At 36.9% G+C, this 27,583-nt stretch overlaps 1 protein-coding gene across 9 annotated transcripts in view; it reads right to left on the minus strand.

The window, feature by feature from the left end:
- LOC140741889 (contactin-4-like) overlaps window positions 1-27,583 on the minus strand; it is a 2,152,419-nt gene that overhangs the window by 847,884 nt on the left and 1,276,952 nt on the right. For all 9 annotated transcript variants that reach the window (XM_073072410.1, XM_073072411.1, XM_073072416.1 and 6 more), the window contains one exon: window positions 23,179-23,354. In XM_073072410.1, coding sequence (XP_072928511.1) covers window positions 23,179-23,354 — 176 coding nt within the window. The remainder of the gene's footprint in view (window positions 1-23,178; window positions 23,355-27,583) is intronic.

The following is a 27,583-nucleotide window of genomic DNA, read 5'->3' on the forward strand; positions in this document are numbered from 1 at the left end:
TGTCACTGTGCACAAATCATTTTTTTAATATCACACACACACGATACTTTACTATTTCCAAGGATTTGTTCAAAATGATGAGAGATTTTCCACTTGGTGAAAATATGTGTAAAATTATGTGTGTGAAGCTTAGATTACAACATCCAGTAAAGAATCAGCCAGCACAAAAGAGAAATCAGCCCTTTTCAGCTATCCTTGCAGAGAACTAAACAATGGCACTGTACCAAAAGACAGTGCAATAGCAACGTTTCCATGTAGGAAGGCCACTGATATGACGAGGAGCTCCATCATGAAATTAGAAAAGGGAGGCCTATCAGGAAGAAGTAATCCTTTGATGATGAAAACACACTGTTGAACATCTGCGCGTCAAATTAACCAAGATAGCTACAGGCAAAATGAACATTCCAGCACAAAGATATCGGCAATGGAAGATCAAGGTTAGATCTCACAAATTTAAAATTATGGTCAAATGAATGAATCCATGCTGTTCAAAGATAGGCAATATAAAGGGCAAGTCTGTAGACCAGGTTTTGCTTGAGGAGTATTCAAGTAAAGAGAAACTGCATGAGGAGAAATGTTGGGAGGCAGGGGCGATGAGTTTTTGGGAAGATGGATGTGGACAAGCAAACTGGAGTTTGCATTTATGTTACTGAATAAATACTCTGCAAAGGAGCTGTATCAGAACATCTTTTTCAAAGGTTCTTGGGAAACTTTGCCAATCAGAGAAAGTAGTAAAATATAGAAAGCAGAGGAGGTGTGAATTAGGAAAAGGGAACAAAATCTCTTTAAAATATATATATATATATTTATTTATTAAATTTTAGAACTTACAAGAATAAATGTGATATAAAATAGTAAGAAAAATAATATTAACCCTCCCCCCTCCCCTTAACCACCCCCCCTTAACTCTTATCTAAAGAAAGAATAAAAAAGGAAAGAAGAGAAAGATTGCCTGGATATCAGAGGATCCCCACATGCTCCATGGAGTTCAAAATAATTTTAATATTTATTTTTACTTTCCCCCATTACTTTATAATTTTATCTTCAAAGAACCTATGTATTTAATCCTATCTTTTGTAAGTATGGGAACCATATTTTCAAAAATATATCATATTCATTTCTTAGATTGTACGTAATTGCTTTATATTCCACACTTTTCACTCTATCTTGAATATTTTTTGATAATAAAAAAATCAATTCTTGAGTAAGTTTTATGTCTATTTGAATAAAATGAATAATTTCTTTCTCTTGGATTAATTTTTCTCCATATATCAATCAGGTTTAAATCTTTCATTAATGATAAAGTTAGTTTTGTTACTTTTGATTTTATAAAAACTTTAGTTGACCTATCCAAAACTGGATCTAAACAAAAATTAAAATCTCCACCTATTAATATTTTATCATGTACATCAGCCACGTTAAAAAAAAACTTCTTGTATGAATTTTGCATCATTTTCATTTGGTGCATAAATGTTCATAAAAGTCCATAATTCTGAAAAAATTTGACAATGTATAATCACATATCTCCCCACTAATCAATTATTACATTTTGTATTTTAATTGGTAAAGATTTATTAACCAAAATTGCAACTCCTCTCGATTTTGAATTAAATGAAGCTGCAATGACATTTCCAACCCAATCTCTCTTTAATTTCTTATGTTCTGTTTCTGGTAAATGTGTTTCTTGTAAAAAAGCTATGTCTCCTTTCATTTTCTTAATATATGTTAAAACTCTTTTTTCTTTTCACAGGTCCATTAATTCCATTAACATTAAAACTTTAAAAAATAATTAAATTAATCATTCATAATACCTTGGGAACTCTTTAAAATTCTCCATGTTGCTATGAGTCTCTCCCCAACCATCCAGGCAAAAAAGAAGAAAAATAGAAGAAAGATAGCTAATATATTAAAAAAACAAAATATCCCCCCACTAATGTTGCGATTAAAAAGAACACAACATTACCCCCCCCCCCATTTTACGGGTCATGGCAATCGCCGTGATTGTACACGTGAAAACCACAACCATCGATCAGCAGCTCCTCCAGCCCCCCGCAAAAAAAAGAAAATATATTAATGAAGAAAAAAAATAATAATTAATGTCTCTACTCTCAATTAATACTCCTCGACTACTTTTTCCCTTATAAATGTCCATCAAGTCCAACCTTGTTTCAATCTTCATCATTAGTCCATTTCAATTCTATAATTCTTTACTCCTCTTCATGCACATCAGGTAATTCTTGTACAAATTTCTCCGCTTTCCGATAGTCAACGAAAAAACTTCTTTCTTCGTTATCCAGGAAAATTATCAATTTTGCTGGGTAGCTCAATAAAAATTTATAGCCCTTTTCCCATAAAGATTTTTTCACTGGATTAAATTCCTTCCGCCTCTTCAGAAGATCGTAACTTATGTCTGGATAAAAAAAAAAACTCTTTTCCCTTCTATTATCAATGGCCCATTTCTCTTTTTAGCACCTTGAGTAGCCGCCTTCAAGACCATTTCTTTATCTTGGTACCTTAAGCATTTTATCAAAATTGATCTTGGATTTTGATCTTGTTGAGGTCTTGGTCTTAAAACTCTGTGTGCTCTTTCAATTTCAATTACTTGACTTCCTTCTTTCATTTCCAAAATTTTCGGAATCCATTCTTGAAAGAATTTTATTGGATTTTCTCCCTCTTTACCTTCCATAACACCAACAATTTTAATATTATTTCATCTACTGAAGTTCTCAAGCGCATCCATTTTTTCCAACATCCATTTTCTTTCTATTGTCCAGGCAAGATTATTGTTTTCTATCTTATCTATTCTTTCAGTGTTTTCTTCCACTTTTACTTCCATCTCTTTAACTTTATTATCCATCTTCTTTTGTTTTTCCACCACATTATCGAGTGTATTCTGCATCCTTGTTATATCTGTTCTTATAGCTTTTAATTCATTCATCATATATATCAGGATATCTTTTATGTCTCCTTTAACCTCTTACTTCTTTTCTTTTTCTTTTTCCTCTGAACTTCCCAAAGAGTCTGGTTCTACTTCCAATTCACTTCCAATTTCGGTAACAAATTCTCTGAGTTGGAAGTATCTAATGCCAAAGCTAGCTAAATAGTATCTCCTTGTAAATATCTTATTAATGTATTTTACAAATAACTCCCGCTTCAAAACACAGGGTCTGCAAAGGTTTAAAGCATCGGGAACATGTCCCTAATCTACATAAGCAATAACATAAGGTTGTTATAGTAGGTGATTTTAACATTCTACTCATTGACTGGGAATCTCATACTGTAAAAAGGATTAGATGAGATAGAGTTTGTCAAATATGTTCAGGGAAGTTTCCTTCATCAGTAAGTAGAAGGCCCAATGAGAGAGCATGTGTTACTGGATCCAAACTTAGGGAATGAGACAGGGCAGATGACAGAAGTTTATGTAGGGGAACACTTTGTATCTGGTGATCACAATGCCATTAGTTTCAAAGTAAATATGCAAAAAGATAGGTCTGGACTGTGGGTTGAGATTCTAAATTGGATAAAGGCCAATTTTGATGATATCAGAAATGATCTGACAAGTGTGGATTGGGACAGGCTGTTTTATGGCAAAGATGTACTTGGAAAGTGGGAGGCTTCCCAAAATGAAATTTTGAGAGTACCAAGCTTGTATGTGCCTGTCAGAATAAGAGGTAAGGATAACAAGTCCTGATGAAGGGTCTCAGCCCGAAACGTCCACAATGCTTCTCCTTATAGATGCTGCCTGGACTGCTGTGTTCCACCAGCATTTTGTGTGTGTTGTTTGAATTTACAGCATCTGCAGATTTCCTCATGTTTGCTAAGGATAACAAGTGTAGGGAACCTCAGTTTTCAAGATATATTGAGGTCCTGGTTAAGAAAAGAAAAGGAGGTGCATAGCAAGTATAGGCAGATAGGAACAAATGAGGTGCTTATGGAGTATAAGAAATGCAAGAGAACACTTAAGGAAGAAATCAGGGTGACTAAAAGAAACATGAAGTTGCTCAAGCAGACAAGATGAGGGGGAATCCTAGTGGATTCTACAGATCTGTTAAGAGCAAAAGGATTGTAAGGGACAAAGTTAGTCCTCTGGAAGACCAGAAAGGTAATTCTTGTATGGAGCCAAAACAGATGTGGAAAAATTTAAATTAATTCTTTGCATCTTTATTTAGTCAGGAGATAGATACAGAGTCTATAACAGTGAGGCAAAGTGTTATCAACTTCATGGCCCCTGTACAGATTATGGAGGAAGAGGTGTTTGCTGGTCTGAGATAAATCCCCAAGGCCTGACAAAGCGTTCCCTCTGACCCTACGGAAGACAAGAGCAGAAATTTCTTGGGCTCTAGCAGAGATACTTAAATCATCCTTAGCAAGAGGGGAGGTACCAAAAGATTGGAGGATAGCCAATGTTGTTCACTGTTTAAAAAAGGTTCTAAACATAAAACAGGAAATGATAGGCTGCTGCGTCTGAAGTCAGTTGTGGGAAAGTTATTAGAACGTATTCCACGGGACTGGATATATAAATATTCAGGTAGATGTGGACTGATTAAGGATAGTCAGCATGGCTTTGTGTGTGGTAGGTCATGGCTAGCTAATTTTCAAGGAAGTTACCAGGAAAGTAGATCAAGGGAAAGCAGTGGATGTTGCCTACATGGACTTTACTGAGGCATTTGATAAGGTCTTAAAGAAAGTTCAGTTGCTTGGCATTGAAGATGAGGTAGTAAATTGGATTAGACTTTGGCTTTGTGGGAGAAGCCAGAAGGTGGTGGTCGAGGTTTGCCTTTCTGACTGGAGGCCTGTGTTACGTTCCCCAGTAACCGGGTAATTTACCAGCAAAGATAGACGGGTCCGCTGAGCCTGGTGCTACTATTTTCAAACGTTTTATTCATAAAGGGGCACAAACATATGGTTAATACAAAACATTCAGATCATATACATCGTCAAAACTCAATCTAAAGCATAGGTGTAGTAATAATCAATCAAAAATTAGCTCTATCGTTGTCTAGGGGATACTGAGTCCAATTGGGTATAAGAGTCACTCAAAGTCTGCAGGCTTCCCCGTTTCGGGAACCGCTGACATTTCACGTGTTGGAGAGAGAGAAAAAGGAACACTTGCCCGTCGTCCATGGCATTGTCTCTCATTTCCTGGGTCCAAGACCCGAATTAATAGCGATCTTGCGATTCTCTTGAAGGAGGGGGCTGAGGTCATGACACCTGTGACTAGTGGTGTTCTGCAGGGATTGGTGCTATAGCTTGTCATCTATCTTAATGGTCTGGATGGTAATGTGGTTAACTGGACCAGCAAATTTGTGGGTGACACCAAGAATTGAGGTGTACTGGACAGTAAGGAAGGTTATCATGACTTGTAGAGGGATCCGCATCAGCTGGAAAAATGGGCTGAAACACAGCAGATGGAATTTAATGCAGACAAGTGCAGGGTTTTGCATTTCAGTAAGACCAACCAGGGTAGGTCTTACACAGTGAATGGTAGGGCATTGAGGAATGTGGTAGAACAAAGGGATCTGGGAAGACAGATCTATTATTCATTAAAAGTGGCACCACAGGTAGATAGCATCATAAAGAAAGCTTTTGGCATATTTTCCTTCATAAATCAATGTATTGAGTATAAAAGATGAGATGTTATGTTGAAGTTGTATGAGATGCTGGTGAGGCCTATTTGGACTATTTTGTGCAGTCTTGGTCACCAACCTACAGGAAAGATGTAAACAAAGTTGGAAGTGTACATATAAAATTTACAAGGATGTGCTGAGTCTAGTGGATCTGATTTCCTTCCTTCTTCTTGTTTTACGGCCGTTGGCACCCAGCTTAATTATGCATTACCGCCACCTTCTGCTCTGGGATGTGGATCAGATGATAGACTTACATTCTAAATCCCTTCACCCACTCACACACACATACCCTAATCTACACTTTATCCTTCCTTCTTTGGCCATCCTAGTACCCTATTCCTGCTTATCCATCATACTCTATATAAAAAAAAACCAGTATCCATTAAGAAAGCTAAAAGCACTCTGACCTGTGCTCTCTCACCCATGCCCAGTAACCCTTTTGATGTGAATTCTTGCACACCCAATTCCCTTAGATTAATTCTCATCATCTCTCTCTGTATCCCATACTTCCTGCAACTCAGAATTACATGTTCTACTGACTCCTCTTCCTGACATTCCTCACACAATCCTGTCTGGTGTTTCTCTATCATTTTCTTTATTGATCTTTTTTATTGTTTCAACTAGATAAACATAACAATGATAGTGACACAAAGAGATCAGGATTACATTAATAATGGTTAACGTACACATAAACAGACGCCGAGTAACATGTGTAATCTAAGCCTCCCAATCTCTTAGTAACTAAACATGAGAAAGATACAAAGAGAAAAGATTTTTTACCAGAAAAAAATCCCCCTAAACTAACAAAAAAAAGAATAAAAACAAAACAAAACCAAAGCTGGGCTGCCTTGTTTTATCGGTTAAAAACGTTATTTGTCATTAACTCTGCTCCTCTATACATGAACAAAAAGTTATTGAGAAGGATTCAGAAAAGGTCTGCTTACATCATATGAAAATGTTGAATAAATGGTCTCCAAGTTTCTTCAAATTTAACCGAAGGGTTAATAGTGCCACTTCTAATTTGTTCCAAGTTTAAGCATGTTATAGTTCAGGAAAACCTGTGAAATCTAGAATGGGGATTAGAATCTTTCCATTAAAATAAAATGGATCTTCTGGCTATTAATGTAACAAATACCATCGAATGGCAAGCTGAAGGAGATAACTGAGAAGAGTCCATCACTGGTAATCCAAAAATTGCAGTAATAGGATGAAGTTGTAAATCAATACGCAAAACTGCTGAAATAACATCAAAAGTATCTTTCCAATATTTTTCCAAAAGAGGACAAGACCAGAACATATGTGTCAAGAAAGCTACCTCAGACTTACATCTGTCACAGACAGGATTTATGTGGCCATAAAAATGAGCTAACTTATCCTTGGACATATGGGTCCTATGAACCACCTTAAATTGTATCAAGGTGTGTCATTGAAGAAGTGTTAACTAGTTGGAGAATTTTCTCCCATTTCTCTACAGGTAAAGATACCTGAAGTTCTCTTTCCCATTCATTCTTAATTTTATCAGATGTACCTAGATGTATTTTCATAATCAGATCATAAATAATTGCTATTAAACTCTTCTGATAGGAGTTTAAACCTAATTTTTTTCTGTAATTTCATTTTGATGTGATACTGGAAGAATTGGTAACATAATACTCAAAAAGTTTCTAATCTGTAAATAACTGAAAAAATGTGATCTAGGCAAACTATACTTATTAGACAACTGTTCAAAAGACATGAGACAGTTATCCATGAATAAGTCACGAAAACATGTTATTCCATAAAAGAAAAGCTTGATCAATTCTGGAAGATTGGAAGAAAAAAATAGATATAATAGGAGTTCATAGGATAAATTTATTCAATCCAAAAAATTTATGAAATTGAAACCATATTTGTATTGAATGTTTAGTTATTGGATTAGTCATTTGTTTATTGAGTTTAGTAAGTGCAAGAAGCAAGGCCCCTGAGATAGAAGCCAATGAGAACCCCTGTACAGACTCACGCTCGAGGTTCATCCATCATGGGCAATGAATTTCATCCAGATCTTGTGTCCAAAATGGTAAATATCAAATATTAATTTCCCAATAATAGAATCTTAAATTCAGCATTGCTAAAGCACCCTCCTTTTTTGATTTCTGTAAATATTTCTTATTTAATCAAGGATTTTTATTCTGACACATATATGAAGAAATTTTAGAGTCAATAATATCAAAAAAGGATTTAGAAATGAAAATTGGTACCACCTGAAATAGATACAGAAATTTAGGTAAAATAATCATCTTAATAGTATTAATTCTACCAATCAACAATAAGGACAATGGGGTCAATTGTTTAACCTGATCAATTAAGGGTAAAAAGTTAACTATAAATACAAAGTTTGTAGATCCTTATGTTTCTTAGTAATTTTAATGCCCAAATAAGTAATCAGTAACCAGTCTGAATGGTGATTGTCTATAGACTGGAGCTTGCATATTTAATAGGAATTTAACTCTTATTAAGATTCAATTTATAACAAGAAAAAGTACTAAACTGAGCAAGTAGTGATATTATTGCAGGGATGGATTTCTCTGGGTTAGAGATATATAATAACAGGTCATCTGCTTATAGTGATGATTTATGTATCTAATTCCTATGAATAATGCCAATTATATTGGGTGAATCATGAAGAGTGATTGCCAAGGGCTCCAAGGCAATATCAAATAGTAAGGGACTTAAAGGACAGCCCTGTCTAGTACCTCGAAAAAGCCTGAAAAAGGGGGATGTCTGATTATTGTATAAAAGCCATAGGTGTATAATATATCAATTTAATACAAGATATAAATTTTGGGCTAAAATTAAATTTCTCAAGTGTATTAAATAAATATTCCCATTCAACTCTATCAAACGCTTTGTTGGTGTCAAGCAAAATAACACATTCTGGGGTTTTAGATGAAGAAGTATATACAATATTCATTAACCTCCTAACATTAACATATGAATAATGATTTTTAATAAATCCTGTCTGGTCAGAGACAATTTGTGGCAATACATTTTCCAATCTAATTGCCAATATTTTGGAAAAGGTTTTGGAGTCCACATTCAACAAGGATATAGGTCTATATGATGCACATTCAGTGGTGTCTTTATCTTTTGAAGGAATTAAAGAAATTGATGCTTCATAAAAGGATTATGGTAATTTACCTACAAATAAGGCATCCTTAAAGAGTCTATATAACCAAGGCGAAAATAGATTTGAAAAAGATTTGAAAAATTCTACTGTATACCCATCCAAACCAGGTGCTTTACCAGAATTCATCAAATAAATTGCTTTCTTTATTTCTTCTTCCGTGATGGGTGCATTAAGAGGTAATTTTGGAATATTCAATTTCCTTAAAAATTCATGCATTATGGTAGAATCATCAGGAAAATCTGATTGGTATAAAGAGGTATAGAATTCTTGAAAAGATTTATTAATTTCGTCATGGTCAACCATCAAACTACCATCCCATTTACGAACTTTAATAATCTGATGTTTAGTCAAAGCACTTTTCAATTGGTTGGCCATGATTTACCCAATGTATCACCATGTACATAAAATTGACTCTTAGTTTTAAGTAATTGATTTACAATCGGGGATGAATAACAAACTGTGATGCATCTGAAGTTCAACTCTCTTTTTATAAAGCTCCAGATTAGGAGCAACAGAATATTTTTATCAATTTCTTTAGTCTTATCAACCAATGTATGTATTTCATTATTAATTCATTTTTTCAATCCAGCAGAATATGATTTAATTTGACCATGGATGTATACTTTAAAAGTATCCCATAATATCCCACTGGAAATTTCTTCTGTAAAGTTAGTTGAAAAGAAAAAGGCAATCTTTTCTTTAGTAAAGTTAACAAAATTTAAGTCCTGGAGTAGAATTGAACTGCCATTGCCTAGCGCTAAAAGTTACATCAGTTAATTTGATTGTTAGTTTCAAGGGCGCATGATCGGAAATGGTGATTGCATCATGCTCACAGGCAGTAACAGACGGAACTAATCAAGAGTTGATTAAAAAAATAATCAATTCTTGAATAATTATGATATACATGAGAAAAGAATGAGAACTGTTTATTGTTAGGATGTAAAAACCTACACATATCTATAAATTCAACTAAAAGGAATTAATAAAAATAGCAGATTTGTTTGGAGGTACCTGATAGAACACAGACCTGTCTATCAAAGGAGTCAGAAAACAATTAAAATCTCTGCTCATTATCAACATATATTCATTTAAATTAGGAAAAGATGCAAATAAATGTTTAAAAAATTTGGATAGTCGGCATTTAATGCATAGATATTAACCATAACAACTTCTTGGTTATAAAGTAAACCAGTAATTAATAGAAATCTACCATGCAGGTCTGAGATTGTTTCATAGTGAACAAATGAAATTGAGGAGTCTATAAAATAAATAAACCTTTCACCTTAGCCTGTGAATTAGAATGAAATTGCTGCTCCTTCCAAAACCTAAAGAAATGCTGATTATCCTCCTTCCTCACATGAGTTTCCTGGGCAAAGATAATCTGAGTATTCAATCTATGAAAAAACTTTTAAAATCTTCTTCCATTTAATCGGATGATTCAAACCATTCATATTCCATGAGACAAAGTTAGTAATATTATGCATTTTATTTGAATAAACTATATGGTACGTAAAGGGTTAACTTTCCTGCATAGGAAACTCATGAATCAGGAAGAGGGAAAAAAGGTTTAAAGGGGAACTGGAAGTTACGACAATTCAGATATATTTGTAGTTTCAGTTCAACCTGGATGAAAAAAACTAAGCTAAAGATAGCCCCACCCACCACACACAACGATCTGAAAACTGGCCAATAGACAGCGAGAAAGCTAACTAGAAACTCCCTTACCCCCAGTCTCTTGAAGGCAAGTCTCCAAATTTGAAAAAGGATGCAAAATACCACCCAGACAAAACAATGAAGAATGAATGCCATATTTGCAAAGCATTTTGAGAAGTGAAATCTTAAAAAGTGAAACTGAATACAATCTTATTAATATTTCAGGAAAAAAAGCAATCAGTCACCAGATCCAAAAAAAAACTTCAAATTCTAACAGTCAGATCTATAAACTGGTTATTAATTTATAAACTAAATGAATACAGACATGAAAAAAAATTAAGAAAAATGCGAACTTCCACCTTAGTCAAAACATTGAGAAGGGAATGCTATAAACAACACCAAACCAGCGTTAAAAAAAGATCAGCCATTTGCAAAACATTTTAACAGGCAGGTTCCCAAAAAGTGAAACGGAATACAATCTTGTTAATATTTCAGAGAAAAAAAGCAATCAATCACCAAATCAATTTCTTAATTATTTTCAAAAAGTGAACAATTGAAAATAATAAAGTAACAAATGAAAAAAAACTTAAACATAGAAGCATAATAAACATCCATACTCCAAAACAGAATACAAGTGTTATCAAACCAATGACAAAAATCTTCAAACTTCAAAAGTCTAAATCTACGAACTTAAAAATCAAATGAATACAGACACAAAAAGACAGTAAATTTATTAGACAACTGGGATCGAATGTTGGTTGTCAAGGAATTGTTGAGCTTCTTCCACGGATTTAAACTATTAACGTTATTTGTCAGGCAGAAGTACCCTTAAGTGGACTGGAAATAGCAGAGCTGGTTGAAACTTCCTTTGATAAAGCTCGGACAGCACTGGTTTAAAAAGCAATCTTTCTCGCATCACTTTGGGACTATAGTCTTCAACCAGTCAAAACTTGAGGTCCCTGTGTACAAAAACCCCTTTCTGATGGGCAATTCCAATTAAATGTTCCTTGGTTTGCACATAGTGGAATCGAAGTATAAAAGGTTGGGGCTTCAGCTCTTTAGGGGGTTTGGCTCTTACAGCTCGGTGGGCTCGAGCAAACATAGGGATAGTAGAGAAAGCTTCAGAGCTCAACACATCCATTAAAAATTAAGAAAATAATTTAGTAAGCTCACCACTCTCAACATCTTCACGGAGTCCTATTATTTGCAGGTTCTGTCTACGACTGCAACTTTCCAGATCAATAATCTTGAGTTTAAACTGTTCCAGTGTCTGAGTAGTCAAAGTTAATTTCTTTTCCCACGTATCCAATCTGCGATCTCTCCGTCTTCCAGCTTCATCGATTTCAGGTATTTGCCACTGTTGTTTTTCACTCTCACATTCTCACAGTTTGCTTTTGATCCCCTTTAATACTACTTCCAAAGTAGAAACTTTTTTATCGAATTTATCATCCAGGAGTTTTGACATAGCTGCCAAAGTGAGTGGAGATTGTTTAAGTCATTTCCTTCTTTCCTTCCACTTCCATTACCAGCTTCCTTGCCTTTGGCTGATGCTTTTTGCCCTCTGGTATTCATTTTCGGTGATTAAAAATCACAGTTCAGGCATATAGAAGTGTTATAAACACTTCAATATAAATAGTGAAAGGGTGGTAAAAAAATAGAAAAATGAATGTAGCAAAGCCAAAATATGACTTACTCCATCTAGTGCCCCAAGAGAATCTCCCTATCATTTTCAATGCTTTGTTTAGTGCACAGTGCACCAGCCTTAACCTAGTCCACAGTTTCCTCTCTTCTGTATCAACTGCCTACCCTAGTACCTGTAACACTCTCTTGTATTTGATATAAATGTCTTCCTTTCCCCTCTCTGTCCCATCTTTCTTGCCACATTTGGATGATTCTTTCCCAGATTACACACTTAGCCTCTGCTTTGCTGATACTAATGTGCATTTCTATATTTTCTTTCTTTAACGCCGTCTTTGCCAACTCATCCACCCTCTCATTCCCCTTCACCCCTACATGATCTGGAACCCATAGAAATTTAACCTGACCTCCCTTCATAAAGTACATCTTGCCGGCTGTTTGACTGAAGAGACCTTTAACTTGCTAGAACTGAGGATGAATTTGAGGACCTGAGTTATAAGGAAAGATTGAATAGGTTAGAATTGTATTCTTTAGAACATAAAAGATTGAGAGGAGATCTGATAGAGGCATACAAAATTATGAGGGGTTTCGATGGGGTAAATGCAAACAGGCTTTTTCCACTGAGGTTTGGTGGAACTACAACCAGAGGTCATGGGTGAAAGGTGAGAAGTTTAAGGGGAAACTTCCTCACTCAGAGGGTCGCAGGAGTGTGGAATGAACTGCCAGCACAAGTGGTCCATGCAATCTCGATATCCAATGCTTAAGAGAAGTTTGGATAGGTACATGGATAGTAGGGGTTTGGAAGATATGGTCCCGGCGCAGGTCAATGGGAGTAGTTAGTCTAAATGGTTTCAGCATAGGACTTGTTTCTGTGCTATACTTCTCTATGACTCTACATAAGTCTCAGTACTTTTAAGCCTTTTCAAGGATCCCTCATGGAAAGTATGTTTGACTCCCTAACATTCATTCATCCATCCTTTTCTTTAAATTTTTTTATTTATTTATCTATCTATCTATTTATTTATTTATCTATTTATTTATTTAGTTATCTGTCTGTTTATTTATTTATTTATTTATTACTATATTTTCTCTTTCTTCTTGTAGTTATAGAGTGTTTTTTTTTGCACATTGCTTGTTTGTCTGTCCTGTTGGGTGTGGTCTTTCATTGATTCTATTGTGTTTCTTGTATTTAATGTGATTGCCTGCAAGAAAATAAATCTCAGGTTGTAGATGGAGACATACAAGTACTTCAGTACTAAATTTACTTTGAACTTGTTTCATGATGTTGTTCATGATCTTGGAAACTTATGGAGACCAAAAGGATTGTTTACAGCTGTCGGAACCCCAATCAAGAATGGCCAACTAGTACAAGTACTTATAGATGTCATACAACGGCTGTCCAAAGTTACTACATTAAAATGTAAAAATCACTCTAAAGTGACTACACTGGAAAGCCACAGACATGCAGTCATGGATGAAATTGCAGAAAACGAAGTGTAGGAAGGAGTAAAAGAAATAAAAGAAATAAGAAGATAGCAGTGAACCGACAACTGGAATTATGGAGAAAAAAGTTGAACTCTGTATCACAGACGAATATGCAGGATTATCTGGCACAGTAAATACACCCTCTAGGACACATTGGAGTGCAAAAGATGATCGACAGGTTCTCCCGGTGATGGTGGCTTCCGAAGTTCAGGGTACTAGCTCAACAAACATTTGAAAGATGCATGACACTCCAGAAAATGAATTCTGGAGTAGTGAAAAATCTATTGCAGTTATGTTCTCCTGCCCTACCTGGTCTGTTTTCACACTTCCAAGTGGACAACATTTCTTTCCAACAAGGAAAGCCACTGCCACACAACACAGCAAAAATTCTAGTCAAGGACTATATTCCCAGAGGGGATTGCCATGTCTCATTGACTGACCAAGGAACACATTTCACTGCAAGTGTTTGTCAGGAATCATGTCAGCTGATGAACATTAAATGATCTTTTCATTGTCAACATCACTCAGAGTCATCAGGACAAGCAGAGCGAATGAATGAAACCATCAAACAATGAGTAAGTTTCATGAGGAAAGTGCACCATGGCCTACGGCTCTTCTGGTCTTATATAAAATTAAATTAAATCTGTTTGAGGTGTTAACACAGCATCCTATGTCATAGCCAGGAGCTCTGAATCTCAGAGAGGCTGATAAGCATATTACAGCAGACAATTTAATTAACTACTGTTATGATCCCAGCCCCCTCCTTTGTGAGAATCGCAAGAGCCCTGGTGAAGGGGGGGGGGAGGGTCAATGACCCAAGAGAAGAGAGAGATACGTGCGGTGTCCCTCGTTTCACGGCGAGGTAAAAGCTGGCGACTGTGGTCACTGTCTCTTGGAGACACCTTTGTGAATTGAGAACTGTACTACTAGTATACCCTCAGGGCAACGTGGGTGGAGAGATGGAGAGAGATTGCATCATCCCAACCTGATTGACATCTGAGACCCCGTGAGTCCAGATAAAAGAGGGGTTGTAAAGACGGCCCCTCAGATGCACCAGAAGACACGCTAGAAATCCTGTGACAGTGTTTAATAGTGACAGCCGGTGGGGGGACTCGTGTGCGTCCTTGCCTTACCTGGGATTGGCGACCTCACCACGGAAGAACAGCTTTAGCTACAGGAGAGGCCACCAGTGAACGGCCAACCCCCCAACGAGACTCCGACGGATCGAACTCATAAAGGTTGGAAAACCCGCCGGGTAACTGTTCCATTCTATACCTATCTCTCTCTCTCTCCAACAAAGTGCACCACCGCGACACCCAAAAGACGGCAGCTGGTGGAACTGCAGTGACCTCGAGAGACTTTTATATTTACATCGGACAAAATATTACCCCTAGACAACGATAGAGCTTATTTCTTATTGATTATTACTATACCTGCACTTTAGATTGAGTATTGATGACGTATGTTATCTGAATGTTTGTGTTAACCTTACTTTTGTGCCCCTTTATAAATAAAAACTTCTAAAAGATAGTGCCATCAGAATTCAACAGACCTCTCTATCTTTGCTGGTAAGTGATCCAGTTACGGGATACGTAACACTACTATGTGAAATTAACCAAACCTGTCCAGTCTGCTTCTCAACACGTTTCTGCCACTTGGAGCGATCTAACAGAAGGTGGACACACCCTGAATCCTGGTGAGTGGGTCCTGATTAAGGAGTCACACAAGGAACCATCAGGAGCTCGGTGTGAAGCCCTTTATCAAGTGCTGTTAAATACCAACTCGGTGGTGAAGTTGGAAGGTTGAACTGAATGGATATATGCCAGCCACTGCAAGCAAGCTGAAGTGCTACCTGATGAGGACAATGAGCACGGTGATTAATGGGCAAGTATCCTCTTTGCCCGGTGCCTACACTGCTGGGTTATAGCAAACAAACTAACCACTGGAGGACTTCAAGCAAGTCAACAACTACTGGACATTATGAAGTTTATTATATTATTTGTTGTTATATTTTTGTCAATTTTCCCTACTTACGATGAGTACTAACTTTCATTCTGACGTAATGATTCTAAATGTGTGATTTAAAATCAAAGGTGGTATGGTTGGATTTGACTGTTCGATAGTAATTTTCGTTGCAGTTTAACAATTAATTATCTGCTTGTATTTTAAGTACTTCTTTTGTACATGTAACAGTTTATTATGCCTCCTAATGGTCACAATAGGTATATGCAATTTCAGTGTTCCCCTAGATCTATATAATGGTTAAACAAAATATGATTCTGGAAGTTTTTCTCATTACTTGAATAGGAGCTATCTCATTGGTTAACACTTATCTACAAACTTGAATAGAATTTTCCTTATCTATGTAGTCTTCAAAGGCTACTACGTGCTGGGCACCATTTTCTTAGTATCTCAGATCTTTATCTCTCCCTTCACTGAGTAGACCTCTATCACCGATAGTTTTCAATTTTCCTTTGTTCTATCAAGAAAGTTTTGTGCCTGTTCCCCGACTTCTAAAAATACCTTGGATTAAAACATCAGAGTCTAACAAACCTGTTAGACTTCAAGATCCTATTCATTTACAAAGAAACTTTTGGGCATAATTTGAGTATATCTTTAGTAGAGAAAACAATCACACTGTGGAAATACAAACCAAATGGACAACTTTAAATGCTGTTAAGTACTGAAATACTGCTGTGTCTTCTAATCACGATGTGAGTAAAGCAGTAAAACTATTGTCCCAGAATTAGTGAATGCAAGGCTATGTAATCTTTTCATCAATACTACCTGGACTCAAAATGAAAAATTCTATTAAATAATTTTACTATTATGCTGGACTTGAGTCAAGTAACATTACCCTTTCTCCTCATGTGTGACAACATTTAACATTTGCTTCCAAAAATAAAGTGCCTTGATTATGCATTCTACCTCAGGTTTGATGTAAAGCAGATTGATTCTAAAAGCTGCATTATACTTAATTGCTATTCATTGCCATTCTGAAGACAGACTAGAATTGGCATTGTCATCCTAAATAAAGCAGCTGTCCAGTTTCTCTCTATGTGCTCACTCAATTCAAATCCACATGGGATTCCTCCCCTCACCCCCAAAAAGCACTGCATGTATTAACCACAATTAAGAATAGTGGTTTCAAAAGAAAACACATACAGATAATTGCCTGACAATCTGGTCTTCAGATATTCGGAGTCCTGAAGTATTTTAAACTGAAATGTTATATTTGAGTTTACACTCAGTGACCACTTGAGATGACCTCTGAGTGTATGTTCATGGTCTTCTGTTGCTGTATCCCATCCACTTCAAAATTTGGTGTTTTGTGCATTCAGAGATGCTCTTCTGCACATCAGTGTTTTAACATGTGGTTTTTTGAGTTACTGTCACCTTCCTGACAGCTTGAATCAGTCCAGCTGTTCCACTATCACCTCTCTCATTAACAGTACTCACACTCACTGCATTTTGGTTTTGCTTTTGCACAATTCTCTGTGAACTCTGGTGATTGTTGTGGATGAAAACCCCAGGAAATCAACAGGTTCTAAGATATTCAAACCACCCCATCTGGCAGCAACAATAATTCCATAGTCAAAGTAACTTAGATCACATTTCTTCCCCATTCTGATGTTTGGTCTGAACAACAGGTGAACTTCTTGTCCATGTCTGTATGTTTTTATAGATTGAGTTGTTGCCACCATTGGCTGATTAGGATATTTGCATTAATGAAGTGGACCAAATAAAGTGGCCACACAGTCTGTAGTCAGTTACACAAAAACATATATATAAAGATGCATCGAAAATCTTACTTGCACCAATATCACCGAGACACAATACTCAGAAAAGTACAAATTGAAACAAGTTATCTAAAGTTACACAAATAAAAACACAATTTGAATGAGAGAAACAAAGCCAATTAAAGTTGTTCTCTGGGGTCATAATTCAGGTTACACAGGCTGTTTCAAGAACCAAATGGTTGAATGGAAATAGCTATTCTTGAACTTGCTGGTGTGGAACTTCAGGCTTCTATTCCTCCTGCCTAATAATAACTGCGAGAAAAGAGCATGTCCTGTAAAGTGGGATCCTCGGTGATCCTCCTTTGAGGCAGCACCTCATGCAGATACTACCATTGCTGCAGAGAAATCTATTGGTCTGGGTCTCCTGCGGCTTCTTATGTTCCTGTGCACTCTTACTGCCGTACCAGAACATGAGGCAACCTGTCAGGATATTTAACAGCACATCTATACAAGGTTGTTGGAATGGGCGGTGGATGTGCTAAACCTCTTTAAACTTCTAAGGTGCTGGCATGCCTTCCTTTTAATTGCATCCACGTGCAGGACTCAGGACAAGTTATCCAATATGCTAACACCCAAGAATTTAAATCTGCTTATGCTCTCCACCACTGATCCATCAGTGCTGATTCATCACCACCTGCGTTTCATCCAACAACAGCAGTGATCCTGGCAAATTTATGGCACTGGACTGGTGCTTAGTGAAAATGTCATGTGCGATTAGGGAGTAGAGTGTGTAGCCTTAAGGTACACCTGTGTTGGTAGGCAGTGAGGAAGGAAATGTTACCAGTTCCGTCTGGGGTCTGCTGATGAGGAAATTGAGGATCCAGTTCCAGAATCTTTGGTCTTGAAGTTTATTCCATTTGGATGGGATGATTGTGTTTAACACCGAACTATAATCAATGAATAGCTACCTGACTTGTGCTTGTGTTGACCAGATAGTCCAGAGCAGAGTAACGAGTCAGGCATATTTCACGTGCGGTTGACATGTTAGAATTAAGCAAAACAAGGTGGAACAGATCCAGGAGATCTGAGGTTGCTGTGTTCACTATTGGGGGAGAGTGAAGAGACCACTCAGAAGACAGGTTGGAGGATATTCAACCCAACTTTATTGATAACATTGCGTGTACAGTATGTAAACTGCTTCCATGTGGAAGTGGCTAATTGAGTGACATAGAGTTAACCCATTAACTACTACAACATCTCCTCTTCTGGAAAAAAGAGAAAAACTAGGTATATACTTCTTGTCTTCCTGTCACTGAAATTGAACGATTCAGGTCACTTTACCCATAGCACATAACTTATGCCCATTACATAAGCATAAAAAAGCACTGGCAACATTATAACTGTCTTTCTCTTTGTTTTTAATGGTTTTTCTGTTTTTCCCTCCTTTTAACCCGATTCTTTTTTTTAAAAAAAGGGCAGTCTCATTTTGTGAAATGTTTTCAACATTAGAACTCTTTTCAAAAAACACTAAATCTAATGAAGGTCAGGGTAGACTACCTGAACACTAGCAAAGTGAGAGGATCATTCTGTCTCTTTATTCACTTGCCCTAAGCTATTAGGCTATGGAGTATACAATATCTCCCTGGTGGGACAGATAAATTACCATATCTGGATAGGTTCCTGGAAGTGTTGGAGCGGATGGAGATTCTTGAACAGGTGCATCCACCTCAGGTAAGATCCGATCACAAACGATTATGTGCCTGCTACTGGACTATTGTTCCTTTGGTGAAATAGTCTGAAACTCAAACAGCTTCACCATTCCTGAGTGGCAACAACAATTTAGCTCTGTGGCTGAGATCATGCATGCTTTTCAATTTCTCACACTGTGTTGTCTCAAAATTTCTCACTTTGGCTCAGTCCGGTGAATAATGTTGGAGAAGGGAAGGAAGAATGGGCAGGCTTGGTCTCAATCTCCAACCCCTTGACGGATCGATGGACTACAGGCATTCGTAAGAAGTGTGGAGGGATAAGCTGGCAGTGTTTTGTAGGGGCCTTTTTCCTTTGCTAGGAGAATCTGAATTGTTTGCACTGCTCTTTCTCCTTCTCCATTTGCCTGAGGGTACTGTGGGCTGCTTCTCTGCTATTTGAACTCATAGTTCCCAGCAAACACTTTGAATTCTGAGCGGCTAAATTGTGGACCGTTGCCTGACACAACTTTCTCTGATATTCCATGGTGAGTTGCTGCTGAGGATGTAAAAGACAGCTTGGACACCTCAACACTCCACGAGTAGTCATCCACAGTGAGAACCATTCACACTTTGCAGTTCAAAAATGTCTATGCCTGCAATTAGCAATGGAAGGCTGGGGAATTTCAGCATGATTTTTGTGCTTTGTACCTCCTTCCTGACTGTAACAATGAGAACAAGGCATGACCTCGGTGATGAACACCATCTTTTTTGAGGCATTGCTCCTTAAAGATGTCCTGGATATTATGGAGCCTAGTGCCCATGCTGGAGCTTACAAAATTTACAACCCTGTAGTTTATTTCAATATTGTGCAGTTACTTCCCATACCAGATGATATAGCCACTGCCATGCCTTCTTTGTAACTGCATTGATAGGTTGGGTCCAGGATAGATGTTTTAATAGCCAGAAACTTGAAATTGCTCACTCTTTCCTTTTCTGATCCCTTGATGAGGACTGGCATGTGTTCCCTCATGTTACCCTGTCTGTAGTCCACAATTTGTTCTTTGGTCTTACTGGTGTTGAGTGCAATGTTGTTGCTGTGACACCACTCATCTAGCTGATATTTCTCACTCCTGTGCACACTCTCATCACCATGTGAAATTCTGACAATAATAGGATCATTGGTGACAATGATTTATTCATGGCATTTGAGTTTTGCCTAGCCACACAGTCAGGGGTGTAGAGAGAGCAGTGCAGTGGGCTGAGCACATAGATCCCTGAGGTGCACCAGTATTGATGAACAGCGAGGTGGAGATGTTACTCCCAATCTGCACATATTGTAGTCTTCTAGTTAGGAAGTTGAGGATTGAGTTGCAGAGGGAGGTACAGAGCCCCAGGTTCTGGAGATTTTTGATCTGAACTGTTGGAATGATTGTGTTAAATGGTGAGCATAATACAATAATAAGGAGCATCCTGACATAGGTTCTTGTACTGTTCAGGAGATCCAAGGCCACTTGAAGAGCCATTGGCATCACATCCATCATAACCTAGGAAAATTGCAGTGGGTCCAGGTCCTTGCTGAGGCAGGAATTAATTCTAAGTGTAATCTATCTCTCAAAGCACTTCTTCACTGTAGATGTGAGTGTTACTGAATGATAATCATTAAGGTAGCTCATGCTGCTCTATTTGGACTCTGGTATAACTGTTGCCCTTTTGAAGCAGGTGGAATCTTCTGACTGTAGTAATAAGAGACTAAAAATGTCTTTAAACAGCCTAGCTAGTTGGTTGGCAAAGGTTTACAGAGCCCTTCCAGGTACTCCATCAGGGCCTATCACCACAATAGGCCACACTCTCCAAATGGTGTCCATTTTCATGATGTTAAGGCATATTTTGGAGTTAAGGTATAAAAAAACAAATATTAAGTTCAACAACAGCTGTTCTTCAGATCTGAATGTGAATTGCAGATGGAAATTCAAATACAATCCTGAACAATAGTTTTCCTGGAGCTGTGGACTGGAGTTGATATCAAACCAGACAATGCTGACAAACTTTTATTTAGGGTGTCTCGAGTGTAGGTGCAAAGAAGGAGGTGTGGAACTATATGTAATGTCAAGGAAGCATTGTAAATACATTGTAACGATAATTATCCTACTGTTACCTTTGATCTTTAGCATATAACAATATCATGCGATATTGGGTTGAGAGGCCTCTTCCTCTAAGAGTGTCTCATTTCATTGAATAAAACATTTTTGTATCAACTAACTTTGGTGTCTCTCCCATAACTTGGTTCATGTTACAGCAATGATTATGCATAAAAATGGATGGAAACATCTACTTTACCAGTACTTGAGGACGCTAAACAAATATATTCAACTTTACAATTCAATTTCAGTGATGCTCAATGTCACTTGTAAAATGGCTATCTGTCTTAGTGAAATGCTGAATCCCTGCAAACAGTTCACACTAACAGAAACCTACAACTAGGACATTGAACAAATCAGAGATGATACAATGGCAAGAATGATCTTTGCTAATATTTAACTGTCCTTGCAAACTTGTGTTCCTTTTCACAAACCCAGAATATACCACTGATTTAAATACAGTTTAATCATTAACTTAATTCTTACAATTTATAGTTTGAACATCTTTTATTTAAGACTCATTCCTTTCCAACTTAAGTTCAAGAATGAAATGCAATAAGTACACTTAAAATCAGTTTGCTAGTCGACCATTTTATAAATACATCAATATTTCCCATAGAAATGTTCATTACGTAATCATATTTGCCTCTTGATAGCCTGTCGACAAACAGTTGATAAATACAAACAAAAATAATGAAGTTTTCAGCAGTCCTTAATAATGAAATATTAATACTGAAATATTGAAAATATTAACATTGAAATATTAACACATTAGCACTCATCTACAAGGTTAACCCTCAACTTTAGTGTAGACAGTTTGAAATGACATCATTGGCTCTATCATTGGCTCACCACTGAAGAAAACTTCTCACTGGTCCACTTCTTAAAATTAAAATCTTCACAAATGGTTTCCTTGGTGTTGCATCCACAAGGATGTCACAATATAAAACCACTTAGCCCATCTTCAAAATACACTGAACATAGCTCCAGGACTTGCACAAGAACGTATGAAAGTAACTTGTTTTTAGATCTATTCTTAGATTAATATTAGAGGAGGAAAAACAAAATACAGCAGAAGGAAGTGAGTTCTTGACTTCCAAAAAGCATCAAATTCCAAAGTTGAAAAAGTGTAAGATTTTCTCAAGCAATTGTATGCACACAGATATCCATTTTCACTACATGGAGTGGAATCATAATTTATGTAGAATAGTGGGACTATTTTGCAAGAAATAAGTTGAAACATAGCATTGTCCACAATGTTTTAAAGCATTGCAACACACAAGATTCTGAAAAAATATGTATCCTAATTTTTTTCTTCTATCATTCATGACTATAATATAGGTTTGTGAGGTCAGATTTTTTTTTCCCTCTGAATTCACCATCTTAGTTTTAATCCACACAATATTTTCATGTTTTCATATCAATTTCAAAGCCTCAACACAAAGAGGTCTTCACAAAACAAACAAAGCATTCTCAATTATTTGGGAAGATTGATATGACAAATGCACTGGTAACAGACTGTATTAACCAACGAGTAAATAAATGAAGATAGATAAACAGAAAGTTGAGTTGCCCACACCATCATAAACTTTATTATTCAAATCATGTATCAATTATAAATAACTATGGGACCAGTGCGAACTTGTTCTCCAAAATAAAACAATATAGAAATTAGATTTTCACAAAGCATTTTGAGTAAATAATTTCTCAGTGGATTTTATTGTTGCTAAAATGTTGCAAACAAAATAGTTTGCTTTTTTACAAAAGATTCAAATAAACAGTTACACTGCAAAAAAGGATACCAAAGTCTGGGATGTTCTCGGTAAAACATGATGCTAGCCAATAGAAAAAAAAATGGGTGAGCATTGGACTGAAGATGCAGGCCAAATGCCCTTGCATTTTTTTCAATGTATACTCATGACAGATGATATTTTTTCTTGTCAGCACATATTCAGAACCTATCATTTAAATAATAACTAAAACAACACACAAGTCTAATCCCTAAAATAAACTGTTTCAATGGAAAAAGTTCTGTAAACTTACATGCAAATTGAAGTTTTACTTCTTTGCTCACGATTGTGCCAAACGAATTTGTAGCAAAACATTGATATGTTCCACAATCTTGGGTCCTGTCTGGGTTATTGATCACCAGAGTACCACCAATCAAACTATAACGGTAATCCAAGTTTATTTCAATGTCTGTGCCATTTCTTTGCCATCTGCAAGATAAAAAGTAATTCCTTTTACCCAGACTTTCACTACAATTATTGCTAATTACCAAAGACACTTTTGAAATTAAAGAGAGTAACTCATATGATGTTATCAACAAGATTCAAAACTGTACTAAACTGTTTGCTTTCTAGCTTAAAGTTCCGACTCGAACAAAATCACGCAACCTTCAATGGAAATGCCTGTGGTTAATGGCTTGGTCACGAGTGGACAGCAGGTGTACCTCTCAATGCACATGGTTGCAAGCGGGTGGTCAGGTGCCAATCAGCATGCTCAGCCCCGAGACTAAGATGAACCACAACCATTCTCAAGCACCATGTCCCCAACTTTACATCACTAACATCATTCATTTAAATGAGTTGGATCTACGAGGAAGTGGATTTTTATTTCACATTGTTGTGATGTTTCCAATTACTCAGTGATAATTAAAAGCAATTTTCAGAAAGGCATCTTTTTTAAACTTTTGTTTTAGATACCAATGAACATCAGAGACATTTGAAGTTTGTTCAAAGGCCTCTGACAGCTAATTACTGGTGTGGTCTGTGCATGGAAGTAGCACCAAAACTGAAAGAGTAATTGGAACCAAGGGGCCGCAAAGCAACATAGCTGTAAGGGTAGCTGGATGACAGCAGTTAGTATGGGAGATAAGCAATTTGTCTGCGAGCTGGTTTGGGAAAACATATTTTGTCTTAGTATCCTTGTCATCGTCTGAGTTTTCTATACGAAAATCAAAAACTAACCTCAAATGCTAGAAATATTAAACTAAATAAATACCCTGCTGGTCAAGGCCACTTCTGTGGAAAGGAAAACAGAGCCAATGTTTCAGGTCAAAAACTGAAGTCGGGGTTTTCACAAAGGGTGTTTGATTGGATACATAATTCTCTTTCTCTTCCCACTGCTGTGCCTGACTTGATGGGTATTTCTGGCATTGTCAGTTTCCAGCGTGAGTGTTGCACTTCAAATGAAAGTGAAATGTTTGTCAACTGCTTTTGTTTGGCATAAATAGCTTCTACTGAAACATCCTTGTACACCAGTTTGGAGCACAATCTCCCTTTCATCATCATTTTGTATTCACTCTCCCAGCAGAATAAGCAGCGTTCCCTCCAATTATTTGACTGCACTGTCACTCTGGTACACGCAATGCAGATTCTTGCTGTTTATTGCCTTTTATCCTGTACAAAGATGCATGTTGCTGAAATGCAGTTAGCATCTTTTGTTGATGTAGAATAAATAATTAATTTCAATTTCCTTTTTAAAACATGCAGTTTCTTATGTTGACCAATGTCATATCACGAAGAAGATAACTACTGAGCAAAGCCACAATATCTCACCAGCTTTTTCAAATTTTAACTGCAGCATGCCATCAAATATCAATTTTGTTATTATAGGTTTCTTCCATTTGGTAGCCACCAACCCTCACAGCTGGAAGTCTGCTTAATTTCTTCATTTTGCACTTGGGAACTGAGGGTTCGTACAACTTAAAGTGCAATTTCAGATGTAATATCTATGGTGGTTACTTGTGCTGTGTTACTGCAACTAAGTTTGCATTTTCATATTCTAATTTAAGTGTCAGCTGGTGGTTATTCTGCTGAAGATGTCACAAGCTAATGATTAGATCCTACTCTGACAAGATGGTGCCCGTGCAGAGCAAATTTGGATTTATTATAATCCTTGTACATAAGGTAGAATTTTCAATGTACGGCAACTCTTCATACATGATCATACATCAAGAATTAATAATTCAACAGCAGCCTTTTTATAGCTTGTGTAATACACTGGTGAATTGGCATTTTTAATGCATTCCAGACAGCAATTGTAAAACAACTGGGTTAGAGAGAAGGACGATTCCTTTTAATAATGACAACCATCTTCTGCAAGATTGTTCCTTGAATAACCTACAAATGTTTCAGACGTCATACAATTTTCACATGGTAGGACAATTTCTTGTGTGTAAATGATAGACTGATAATCCTACAAAGGGGAACAATGGATATTAAAATAATGAGTATTACATGAGGTACAATTTAGAAAGTTCATGTCTTCTCTTTTTCTCCCATAAATGACTATAGAGTTGCAAGAAAAAGTTGGAAAACCCTTTACAATTACTTGGTTTTCTGCATTAATTACTCATAAAATGTGGTCTGACCTTCATCTAAGTCACAATAATAGATAAACATAATCTGCCTAAATAAATAACACACATGCAATTGTATTTTTCATGTCTTTATTGAACATACTCACAGTCCAGACTGGAAAAAAGTACGTGAAGCCATGAATTTATTAACTGGTAGAACCTCCTTTAGGAGCAATGATCTCCACCAAATGTTTCCTATAGCTGCTGATCAGTCTTGTACAATGGTGAGGAGGAATTTTAGACTATTTTTCTATACAAAACTGTTTCAGTTCATCAATATTTCTGTGATACCTTGAATGAACAGCATTCTTCAGGTCATGCCACAGCTTTTTAATTGGGTTAAGGTCTGGACTCTGACTTGGCTATTCCAAAGCACAAATGTTCTTCTTTTTAAACCAATCTATTGTTGATTTACTCTTGTGTATTGGATCATTGTCTTGTTGCATCATTCAATTCCTATTAAGCTTCAGGCCACTACCCTAATATTCTCCTGTAAGACATTGTTAAAAACTTTGAAATCATTGTTCCCTCAATAATTTCAAGCTGAGCAGACACTGAGGTAGCAAAGTAGCCCCAAACCATGATGCTCCTTCCACCGTACTTCACAGTTGGATGATGTTTTGGTGTTGTTGTGCATTGCCCTTTATCCTCCCAACAGAGACATATTTATTTCTGCCAAAAAGATCAACTTTTCTCTCATCTCCCCACAGAACATTGTCTCAGAAGTATTTTGGAATATCCAGGTTGTCTTTTGCAAACTGGAGATGTGCAGCAATGTTTTTTTTTGGAGAACAGTAGTTTCCTCCATGGTGTCATTCCATGAGTACCATTCTTTTTTATTTTTTTTTAATATATAGTGGACACATGAACAGAGACCTTAGCAAGTTATAGAGATTTCTGCAGGTCTTTTAGTTTTACCTTGGATTCTTTTTCACTTCCTTCAGAATTGCACATTGAGCACTTGGTATGAATATTTGCAGGAAGCCCACTCCCAGGCAGAGTATCAACAGTACTGAATTTCCTCCGTTTGCAGACAACTTCTCTTCCTGTGGACTGATGAACACTCAAGTCCTTAGAAATGCTTTTGTAGCTTTTTCCAGCTTCATGCATCTCTACAACTCTTCGTCTAAGGTCCTCTGAAAGTTGTTTTGATTGAGGTATGGTGCACATAAACAGATCTTTCTTGAGAAGAGCAGGGCTTTGTCAGTACTCTGACTCTGTGTGTCTTTTTAAAAGGGCAGGGCACATCTAAAACTTTCACCTCCCATCTCATCTCATTGATTGGAACACCTGACTCCAAATAGATTTTGTAGAAGGCATTACCCCAGTGTTTCACATACGCTTTTGAACATAGACTGTGTTTGTTTAAATGGTGTCCTCAGTATTGATGAGAAGTAGTACAATTGTTTGTGTGTTATTAGTTTAGGCAGATTGTGTCTGCCTATCATTGAGACTTAAATGAAGATCAGACCACATTTTATGAGTAATTAATTCAGATAACCAGGTAATTGCAAAGGGTTCACAAACATTTTCCTTGCAACTGATACCTGATCAAATTATATATAGGATGAATGAATATAGAATTGTAGATGTCTTTAAATATTTACCTGCTGCCAAAGAGGTCTATGGTCGATGCCTTCTCTCTGGCACTAAACTCATCTCTGGAGCATCTCGACAGCAAACAGCCAACATTAGACTATTGTTTATTGACTACAGTGCCACCTTAAATGCTCTAACTACAAGCAAACCCATCACCAAACTGCGAGACCTGGGAGTCAATAACTCCCATGAAACTTGATCCTGTCCTAGTCCAAGCATGTAGTTACCATTTCCAAGAAAGCTCACCAACACCTCTGCTTCCACAGGAGGACAAAGAAATTTGGCATGTCCCCATCAACACTAACCAATTTTTATCAATGCACCACAGTGTAGCAACTGATCTGCCCAAAACTGTCAGAAAATTTAGAGAGTTTTACATACGAGGTGATAAGTAAAGCCAGGTAAGGAGGAAGGTGGGTAGGTGGGGAAGGGGGAGGTGAAGTAAGAATATACTAAGGTAAGGAGGTAATAGGTGTAAGAGGTAAA

Source organism: Hemitrygon akajei, chromosome 19 (genome assembly GCF_048418815.1).
Source record: "Hemitrygon akajei chromosome 19, sHemAka1.3, whole genome shotgun sequence".
Taxonomy (NCBI): domain Eukaryota; kingdom Metazoa; phylum Chordata; class Chondrichthyes; order Myliobatiformes; family Dasyatidae; genus Hemitrygon; species Hemitrygon akajei.